This window comes from Maniola jurtina, chromosome 5 (genome assembly GCF_905333055.1).
Source record: "Maniola jurtina chromosome 5, ilManJurt1.1, whole genome shotgun sequence".
Lineage (NCBI taxonomy): Eukaryota > Metazoa > Arthropoda > Insecta > Lepidoptera > Nymphalidae > Maniola > Maniola jurtina.
In genome coordinates this window covers 7,300,507-7,312,087 of record NC_060033.1, presented here as the reverse complement: position 1 = coordinate 7,312,087, position 11,581 = coordinate 7,300,507, and the positions used below count along the sequence as shown (strand labels likewise).

At 36.8% G+C, this 11,581-nt stretch overlaps 1 protein-coding gene across 1 annotated transcript; it reads left to right on the top strand.

Moving 5' to 3' along the window:
- Window positions 1-3,814: 3,814 nt before the first annotated feature.
- LOC123865048 (transmembrane protease serine 12-like) lies at window positions 3,815-9,358 on the top strand. Its single transcript, XM_045905871.1, has 7 exons — window positions 3,815-4,392; window positions 5,515-5,694; window positions 6,382-6,592; window positions 7,092-7,201; window positions 7,741-7,905; window positions 8,588-8,747; window positions 8,953-9,358. Exons 1-7 carry the CDS (start codon window positions 4,147-4,149, stop codon window positions 9,171-9,173), a joined length of 1,293 nt encoding a protein of 430 aa, XP_045761827.1. The 5' UTR covers window positions 3,815-4,146; the 3' UTR covers window positions 9,174-9,358.
- The last annotated feature ends 2,223 nt before the right edge of the window (window positions 9,359-11,581 follow it).

Genomic DNA, 11,581 nt, shown 5'->3' with positions numbered 1-11,581 from the left:
CATCCTTATTGCACGCCGCGCGCGTGTAACTTGCGGCCTACCGCGGTTTCGAACAAACCGGTCGGGCTAGATAACAATAGAGTGCAGTCAGTAACGCAAGCGCATCAAGATGTCCCGCTCATACACAGGATGCACTCCGATAGCAGCGATCTTGTTTTAGATAGACACGTGGAGAGGCCCACTGCGGTTTCGACCGTAACATTTGCCGATATCTTAAAGTCGAGCGAAAAACCTAAAGAAGAGGAATGGATTAAGGTAACTTATAAAAGTAAAATTAAAAACAAGTTTATAGGAAATAAAGGTAAGGGTTCTACCGTGTCAAATGGGAGTTTTAAGGCTGCGGAAGTCAAAATACCTTTTTACATATATAACGTTGACAAGGGCGCTTCAATAAGTGATATTAAAAGGCATATTTATGAAAAGACGAATGTCTCAGTAGAACTCACCAAAATAAAAATGAAACAGGATAAACAGTATGAAGCCTACAAATTTGATATTCCTCACCACAAGCTATCAGTATTTATGGATGAAAACATGTGGCCAGAGGGTATAGCATTTAGGCGGTACATATATTTCAAAGGCAGGAGGGCAGACTCAGCTCAGGCAAATAGAACAGAGGCCAAAGAAACTTCTATTAATGGATAAAAATTTAAATTTAAAATTGATTACTTTTAATTGCAAGGGCCTTAAGAGATCTAGTGAATGTGTGAAGTCACTTTGTCAATCGGCAGATATAATAGCCCTTCAGGAAACCTGGCTTATGCCTTATGAGATACCTTTACTCGGGGAAATACATAACGATTTCATGTACACTGGTAAATCATCTATAAATCTCTCCACTGGGATACTGAGAGGCAGGCCGTTTGGAGGCGTGGCGGTATTGTGGCGGAAAAGTGTGTTTACCTCAGTGTCTATAGTGCCGTGTCATAGTGATCGCATTACGGCGATAAAGGGCGTAACTGCCAATCGCGAGTTGTTGTTTGTTAATGTGTACATGCCTACGGATTCAGCTGAAAATATTATTGAATTTAATGATTGTTTAAGTGAAATTGTAGCTATAATTGATACCTGTGGCATTGAGTCGGTATATATGTTGGGCGATTTTAATGCGCATCTTGGCGAACTCTTCGGTAAGGAACTTTTAAATTTTTGTACCGACCAGAAATGGATATGCGCCGATATTGCTAAGCTCGGGCGAGACAGCGACACATACACATTTATAAGTGACGCACATGGATGTCGTCGCTGGCTCGACCACTGTGTGGCCACGGAGGCAGCGTGGCTCTCGATCAGTGAGGCCAAGGTGCGCTACGATGTATATTGGTCTGATCATTTTCCCCTAGAGATCAATTGTAATCTTTATGCTACAAGAATTAAATCAAGGAATTATGATGTACGAACACAAAACAAAGACAAAATAAGATGGGGAGACAGAACTCAGACCAATATATATCAACAAGTATGTAACAGCTTTTTGAGAAACATTGACTTCCCTCCGGAACTAAGTGCATGTTGTGACGATATATGTACGGATGGAAGTCATAGGCTTGTGATTGATGAGTTGTACCGAAAAGTTGTCCGCGCGCTGCAGGAGGCAGCGATCGCGAGCAACCAGCCGGGACGAGTTGGGAGGCGTAGACGTGTGGTTGGATGGAATAAGTACGTCAAGGACGCACACAGGGAGGCTCGTGAAAAATTTGAGACGTGGAAAATACATGGCATGCTCTTGTATGGTAAAGAATTTCAAGACATGAAATCTAGCAAGAAGAATTTTAAAAATAAACTTAAATTTTGTCAGAGAAATAAAGAGCAATTGCAGATGGATGTATTAGCAGAGCAGCATAGACAGAAAAAATTCCATAAATTTTGGAAGGAAACAAACAAATTAAACCCTAGAGCGAGCCTCCCTGTTAGCGTCGATGGGGAAACGGATGCAAAACGTGTAGCTAACATATTTAAGGAGCATTTTAGAGTCCAATCACCATTAACTCGGAATCAGTATGCGCAGAGAGTTGATTTGCCTGCGTCGGGCTCTTCTCTATCATTTAGCGCTAAAGAGGTAGAGAGTATTATAAAGAGCTTGGCGAGGGGAAAGGCTCCGGGACATGATGAACTGAGTGTAGAGCACCTGTTGAATGCGGGTTCTCATGTTTACCGGATCCTTGCTATGTTTTATACGTTTTGCATCCGACACTCATACCTTCCTGCAGACCTAATGGAGAGTGTAGTTGTGCCTGTAGTTAAAAATAAAACGGGTGATATTGCCGACAAATGTAACTACAGGCCAATTACATTAGCTACAATATTGGGAAAGGTGTTTGATGGTCTGCTTGACCGCCAGCTCAGTGGATATATAAAATTAAATGATGCACAGTTCGGCTTTAGAAGCAACGTATCCACGGAAAGTGCTATACTGGCGCTCAAGCAGACTGTTAAATACTATACTGACAGGAAGACACCTGTCTATGCCGCTTTTCTCGATCTTTCTAAGGCATTTGACCTTGTTTGTTACGAACAGCTGTGGACAAAGCTGAGGGACCTTAAAGTGCCACCAGAATTGGTTAATATATTAAGGTTTTGGTATAGCTCACAAACGAACAGGGTCAAATGGGCTGGTGCTTTTTCGGATCCATATCACCTTGAATGCGGAGTTCGACAGGGTGGACTAACATCTCCCTCCCTGTTTAACGTCTACATTGATCAGCTGATTGATGGACTCCGCCGAACCGGGATTGGCTGCTCTATTGATGGCACTATGGTTAATAACTTGAGTTATGCAGACGATATGGTTCTGCTGAGTCCATCAATTAGCGCACTGAGAAAGTTACTCAAGATGTGCGAGTCGTATGCTGAGTCACATGGACTCATGTATAATGTAAAAAAGAGTGAGCTATTAGTTTTTAAGAGCAAAGGTAACTCGCCGGATGATATCCCTCCTGTGACTCTTAACGGAGTTCCTCTTAAAAGAGTCGCAGAGTTTAAATATCTAGGGCATATTGTTACGGAAGACATGTCTGATATAAAAGATATAGAAAGGGAGCGCAGGGCATTGGCAGTCCGATGCAATATGGTAGCTCGCAGGTTTGCACGTTGCAACAAACAAGTAAAAATAACTCTCTTTAAGGCATATTGCCAAACTTTCTACACGTGCAGCCTGTGGGTGTCATATACGCAGAGGACCTACAATGACCTGCGCGTCCAATATAATAATGGATTCAGGGTGCTGATGGGGCTGCCGAGATTCTGCAGTGCGTCACTGATGTTTGCTGAGGCTCGTACCGATGATTTTTATGCAATTATGAGAAAAAGAGCAGCATCGGTGATGAGCAGAGTCCGCGGTAGTTCCAACGACATTCTGAAGACATTGTCTGAAAAACTAGATAATCCATTTATGAGACACTGGATTGGTTTGCACATGCACTCTTAGTGTCTCATGGGTGGATATCTAGTCAAATAAAATTATATTATAATAAATAAACAAACTTACTTACTAACATAGGCATAAGCAGTTATTTGTATTACTAACAAAATGGATGTAATATCTGGAATAAAGATGATTATTATTATATTATTGATATGACACTAAAAATATTTAATTCTTGAATTACTTGCTGCATCGAAAATTTATCCTTATAACAATCACGATAGATACTTTTATTCATTTATAGCACTAATTTTCCTTATACCAAGTATTATGGATCCGCCATAACTGGTTTTTGATGAGCATAATGCTGCGAGAACTGCGTAAACTTTGTCATTAAATAAAATAACTATTTGCCAGTTAATTAATTATCATTATCGTTTCTACCATATTATCTATGGTCTGGACTTGTTAGCTTGGGATAGCAATGGATTCTCATAACTTAATACCTAAATACCTACGTATGTTTTAATCAGTGACCTTTTCCATAAGACATCGAGACGGGTTTTTACAATATGTCGATTTACTCATTATGACCGTAACGATAATGATATTGACGATACAGCATACGTGTTCCACAGCTCAACATGTAAATACTCACGATACGTAAAAACTAGTGCAGTTAATAGCACAGACGAAGTTTTTGATCAAAAATGTGTATAAAAAACATGAAGAAGAGAAGAAAAATATGATTTTTGTATGTAATAGTGACAACGAACAAAATAATGAAAGTGATTGAACAGTCAATAGTTGTGATTTTATCCTTAGTTTTAAATGTGAGTGCTATAAAGTTCAATAAAGTTGTACGCCCTCTTCCTGTGTTTCGTGCCCTCCCATGTGAAAAGGATGATACAATAGTTTCAGTCTTCCAAGAGGGACTAAAAGAAGGTTACAATGTTACTATTAAAAAAGAGTTGGAGCCTGCTACTAATATAAGACTGATGTTTGATTCACAAGCTGCGGTTTTTCTGGTAACTAAAAGTTTTTAATTTAGATATACAGTGTTACTGGTAATATGTCGGCAATCCGTTTAAGGGAGTGTAGGCGAAGTTATTTGGAACCTGCAAACGATCCTGTAATCAATGAATAAACATGAGACGAACACATTCTCGCATTTTTTTTTTAAAAAGCTTAGATTAGAGTTGTTATTAGAGTTCTATTGTTTTGTTTTAAATTCTTTATTACACATAGAAATAGAATATACATAGACGAACTGATACCTAGAGATATTCTTTTGCGATGATGATGAGATATCGTTTATTTTTATTATCGACTAGCTGACGCCCGCGACTTCGTCCGCGTGGATTTAGGTTTTTCGAAATCCCGTGGAAACTCTTTGGTTTTCCGGGATAAAAAGTAGCCTATGTGCTAATCCAGGATAATTTAATATGAACTTTATACCATAGCAATAAAGCTCAAATTGACTACGTTTTAGTTAGAAATCATTTGTATGGGAAAAAGAAAAGGGCTATTTTTAGGGTTTTTCCAGCAATAATTCTAATTTTTCTCGCCGTAAAAACCATCCTTGAACTTCAACGAACATTTAAAAAAAAGATTTGGCCAAATTGGTCCAGGCGTTGTTGAGTTATGCGCTTACCAACACATTTTGCGATTCATTTTTATATTATAAGATTTATATGATTGATGACTATTATCGACGACATAGTTAATAGTATCTCTATCTCTGTCACGGTATTTTAAGATATGAAAAGAATATCTTTATTGTACACACTGTCTAGAAAAAGAAACAAATAAGTGTACAAGGGAGAAAGAAAGAGAGCAGGTTACAAAGACTCTTATTGCTAAAGCAATATCTTACAGGCAAGCTATGCAAAAGGGACTAAGTAATTAAATCTGCTCTCAAAAACACATCCTGTACATTTTTATAATGTTTATTATAGCGTTTTTGGTAAAAATTATTTAGAAACAACCTGTACAGCTTACAACCCTATTTCTACTAATAATTGTCAAGTCTTGGTAATTTTTAAATATTAGAACTCTTCCGAATTATTCAAATATACCTATTGGAGGTCTTAAACCATGTACTGTTTTTAATATAATGTACCTACTTAAATAGAAACATTGTCTTTCAGGAAGAATCAGCAAGATTTACAAGTGATAAAGATGATATCCAAAATATTTTTAGTATAATATTGCTTAAAAGTAGTTCTGACTTTACATTTAACGTCAGGGGACAGGCAGCGCCATTCGCTCCGCCATATTTGACCAGTCTCAAAATTGATGGCGAAGAATTTTGCAATCACCCTAATTTGGTATGTTCAATTGTACATTTTTATATTATAAAATATTTAAGTTTACACGTACCTATATTTGATAATAATTTGTATTGATGGCTAATTACGTACGATAAGTGCGATAGCGCCTCTGAAGTCCAAAGAGCTCAACTATTATTTGAGATAATTTTGATAACTGTACCTTGTTGTCCCTACTTAAAATATGGGTACAATAAATACAATTAAAACCCCAAAAATCTGCTCAACGGATTTTATTCAAGTTATGACTAAATGGTTTGTAACTTGTATGTATTATAAATAAAAAGTTTCAGTCACTGGAAACTGGTTATTTAAGATTTTCTAATCCATACTAATATTAAATGCAAAAGTGATTGTAATGAAATTTGGCACAGACATGGCATACATCCCGGGGAAGGACATAGGCTACTTTTTATCCCGTAAAATCAAAGAGTTCTTACGGGATTTAAAAAACCCGAAAGCCACGCGGGCGTAGCCGCGGGCATCCTCTGGTTAATAATAACACTAAGTTTTTATATCTATCGGCACTCTGGGCACTTTTAACATCAGCATATCGGTGCATGACCTTTAAGTTTTTGCCCCATCGCAATATTAATCAACGCGCCCAAAAGCCTTACTTCAAAGTGGCTCGTGTTGATTCTCTGGTATGAATGAATGTAGGTATTTATATTATTTTTGGATTCACAGGCGTATTTCAGAGATTTTCCAGTTGGCGTCCTTAGTAATGTTGACAGACATTGCGGTAGGCGCAAAGTTCTACACACTGAGTTAATAGTCCAGGGTGTTACAACTAAAGCCGGGGATTGGCCATGGCATGCCGCGATACACAGGCATAACGGAGCCACATTTAAATACGTATGTGGAGGCACTTTAATATCCAAACATTTTGTTCTAACAGGTGAATATTAAGTGGCTGGTTTTGTTGTTTTCTTTTTTTTTTGGTGTATCTGTTTTTCTTGCCAGCTTACTTTTTTGTCATTATGAAGGTTATTTTCCTATGAACGTCATTCTCCCCTTGAAATGGTTTTATTACTTTTGTCGTAAGAATTGATTTGCTCACTAAAATATTATGCTTAAAATATGCACTTTCTAAAACTGTTTTACGCTTTGCTATGGGGCAATACTCGGCATTGAGCATGAATTTTCTTTAAAAAATCAATTCGGATCATAAGTTGTAGTGCAAAGAAATGAAAAATAGTGGTAAAGACCAGAGACGTAGGTAGCAACATGAAATAAAGTCAGATAGGTATCAATACAAGGAAAATCTTGACCTTCTTGAAGTGTGTTTTGTTTTAATTAATGATTGAAATCTGAACATATTCTTGACTTGACTAAGCAAACCACACTGATATGGGGTAATCCATAAATTACTAAAATTTAAGTGCCCTTTTCCACAGCTGCTCACTGTGCTTCAATACATGGCGTTCCTGTAACTCCTGATATTCTTGGAGTAGCATTAGGAAAATATCATCTATTTCGAAGCGATGTTACTATACAAGAAAGAGAAGTACGTATAATTCTAAATCTTTTATCTTACATGCCAAAATGGCAAATTAATATGAGTAGACGTATTTGATTCCGATGGAAATTGGCAGAGCTTAAGTGGAATACCGGAATTATTATTATTGGATTGATGAAAAAGCTATAAGTGGTATATTTTTTGAGATAATAATGTATTAATGTGAAATACATTCCATTATCACACTAATATTATAAAGGAGAAAGTTTGTTTGTATGTGCGTGCGTGTGTGTGTGTGTGTGTGTGTGTGTGTGTGTGTGTGTGTGTGTGTGTGTGTGTGTGTGTGTGTATGTTTGTTAATCCTTCACGCAAAAACTACTGGACAGATTGGGCTGAAATTTAGAATGGAGATAGATTATACCCTGGATTAGCACATAAGCTACTTTTTATCCCGGAAAATTAAAGAGTTCCCACGGGAATTTAAAAAACCTACATCCACGCGAACGAAGTCGCGGGTATCAGCTAGTTCTATATAAATTAATGATAATGAAGCAGACGTTTAAATAATGTGATTTTTTTAAATTCAGGTTTTTAGAGTATACGTTCACGATGAGTTTCGATATTCAACACTCAGCAATGATATCGCTCTGCTTAAACTGAGGACAGAGGCGGTATACAACAACTATGTACAACCAGCTTGCCTTTGGAATGAGACTGTTTGGAACAGACTTTCATATGATGCATACGGCACGGTTAGCATTTTTCAGTAGAGTATTGATAGGATAGACGATTTCAAATCTTCAGCAAAGAAGGCCCACGCACTTGAACGCGCGGCTGGAGAGAATATCTTGCGGGGCGCTGACGCGACGCGCATTTCCGCTGCAGTGCAGTTCGAGTGCGTGGGCACCTTTAATCATTTTGTTGCAATGAGCATTTTAGCATATTATGTTTTAAAACACTTTGCCAGGCACACAGGTTCCAAACAGCGAATGTTCTTTGTTATGTTACAAGTAAATGCCCAAGTTTAGCGATGCAGAGATTTTATAGTAAACAAGTGTAAATTAAAAATTTATAACACCCCTGACAAAAAGGTTACAGTAACTAGAAAAGAGCTGATAACTTACAAACGGCTGAACCAATTTTCTTGGATTATAGCTAAGAACACTCTCGATCAAGCCACCTTTCAAAGAAAAAAAAAACTAAATTGAAATCCGTTAATTAGTTTAGGAGCTACGATGCCACAGACAGATAAACAGATACACACGTCAATTTATAACACCCCTCTTTTTGGGTCGGGGGTTAAAAATAAAATGATCTAGTTTGACAAACACAGTATTTAGTGACAATATGCCAGAAGATAGAGCCTACATATTTCCGTTGTCACATACCAATATAATTATTGTCTCATCGATTGCGGTCAAATTCGATTTTCAGGTTGTTGGATGGGGGTTCGATCAAAGTGATTCCCTAACATCAACATTACATGCAGTTAATATACCTCAGATACCAAATATACAATGTATCTATAGTAGACCAGAATTTTACGGAAACCTTCTGAGAGATGGGAAAAGATTTTGTGCTGGATATACCAATGGTAAATAGAGTCAAATCTTTTAGCCGAAAATTACTGATTCAGTCAGTCAAAAATCTGATTCAGTTGGATATTTATTTATAACGTGAACAAATTGTATGATCGCTCGCAGCTTTGTCAATAACTTACTAGACCACTAATATTTTTTTTAAATATTAAATTACTTAAATTACACAATGCAATATAATAAATATATTTTACGTTCCAGGGACTACAGTGTGTAATGGCGATAGTGGCGGTGCTTTTGCCTACTTTGTTCCTGATATAGCAAACTTTAAAACTTCTTCTGTCCCTGGAGCTTGGTATGTTAAAGGGATTGTATCAAACACGTTATCACAAGATGCTTCAATTTGCGATCCTAACGCTTATGCGATTTTCACTGATGTCGCCAAATATTTGCCATGGATACAAAATATCATTGACTCTTGAAATATAAAGCGCTGCTGTCAATGAAGCATAAGAATCAAATATAGGAAAGGCAGATCGTACACGAAGATGAGATGTAGAGAAAAAAATATGATTTTGATTGAAGAAAATGTAAAAGTAGCTGATGAGTAACAAACTTTAGAAAAATATATGTATATAAATTATAATATATTTTAGTATAAAAATAACCGTTGTTTAAATCATTATTTTGAAATTTGTTTTAAGTTGTTTTTATTCAATATCTATAGACTGAGGTGAAACATGATGATAACCTCACTTGTTTATTACATCACTGGAAAAGTAAAATAAAATTATATAATTATAAATGCTACTGTACTGGTATATTTTTGTTCGTATTGATGTCTATGCTCGTGTAGTCTATGTAATCTATATTCTTAAAGATTTTATTGAGAAAAAATTACTATGGAGAATTTTGATTTAAATTCAAGACACACGTGATAAAGAGAGAACCTGTGAGGGTCAGACCTTCTTTATTTTATAAAAGCTGAAAGTTTCTTTGTGTATCACCAACACAGGGAGGAACGATCAGCACTATGAATCAGGCTTTGGGAGATAACAGGTAACAAAATATGTGTAAAAATTCTTATGACACAGTTTGTACTGCAAAAATTAACTAATATTATACTTAAAATATAAATATAAATTAATTACTACTATCGGAATAGGTATGCATTGCCATGCAAAGCCGTGGGCATCCTCTAGTACTACCATAATTAGGCATATTTACAAAGAGCCGTCGAGATACTCGTAGAAGCTATTTCCAGTTACTAGTCAAGGATAGTATTCTTGAGGTGAGATATTTTTCAAGGCATGCCAATCTCAAGATGATCCATGAATTTTTTTCTTTACATCATTTTTCCCCGTCAGACCCTTGCTCGGATATATCATTTTCGGCCAAACTCGACAAACTGTTAGTATGTTGGCGCTTGTCAACCTCCCTAAAATGGATTACTGTTTCCAACAAATTTTCTAGGTAGAGCAAAACGTGTGTAGTTTTTGAGAGGTGATTTTTGTATCTCCAGAGAAAATGACTCATCTCTTATAGGATGACTTCGTTGTATCTCTGTTAAGACCTGTCTAGGCAATAAAAACTTATAGGGTACCTACCTGTACCAACCTATTTTTCGTTGACCTAGAACCGTGAAATTTGGCAAGGTAGGAAGTATCTTATAGAAGCAAGTAAAGGAGAAAATTCGAAAACCGTGAGTGTGTGGTCATCTAGACAGACATAAAATATAATTACTAGTAATAATTAAATAGTATTATATTTAATTCTGTGAAGTCGAGATCTTCAAAAAATCTTATATTTGATCCAATTTTTACTAAGCGAGAACCTTATTTACTTTAGCGAAAACGTAAAATTGATTCACAGATTTTATCCAAAAGGCCTTTGCAGTTCATAACTATTTGTTTTCGAATGACATTCATTTTATTTTAAAGACAAAAGACGCTCAAAGTACAGCTCACGAAAATCTCGTTAGGAAATTGGTTCTGTTATTTAGAGGGAAATGTTATATTATAGGGTCGAGTGACTTCATTGATGTTGTCAATTGCATTATAGTTTCTTACAGAATTGGCATCCATAGGTGTAAAGAAATCTTGCTCTATTTCGATGTCATCATTTACGGGCCGCTATTTTATGACGGCACAGCTATCCTGGGAAACCAGAAGTTATATCAAATACTTAAGTGTCATTTCATCATCTCAACCCATCATCACCTGCCCACTTCCTGATCACTGGTCTCCTTTCAGAATGAGAAGGCTATTGTCTACCACGCTAACTAAGTACCGATTAGCAGACTTCACACCCTTTGAGAACACTGTAAAGAACTCTTAGGCACGCAGGTTTACATGCAATTTTCCTTCACCATACTACAACAACAAGTATACAAGTGATATTTTCTTAAAATACATATAACTCTAAACCGTCTTCCGCCAGTCACATAGAGACCGCTATATTGTGACGGCACCACTATCATGGGAACCAACGGCTCGATTGCGGTAGAATGACAGCCACAATGTCACTATCACAATCACCTCTGATCGGTTGACGCTCGCTCACTATTGGCTACAATGCATTTTTGCAACAAGAATAACATAAATTAAGCCAATAACAACAATTGCAATTGTAATAATGATTGATGCAGGTTTTACAGAATCCAGCGACAGAGCTTAACGCGAGCATCTAAACATAGTAGATTCGAGTTCTTCCAATAGTAACGCAAAACCTCAACTTGTGATAAAGTGGGGGACATAAAATTCGTAAAATGACTGCTCTGTCAGTACCAAGCACGCAATTTATCCCCTGTAAGGAGATTTTTAAAGTAAAATAAGTACTTTATGCGGCTTTTCTTCGGATGGAGAGCTTTGGGTGTACAGCTATTACATTT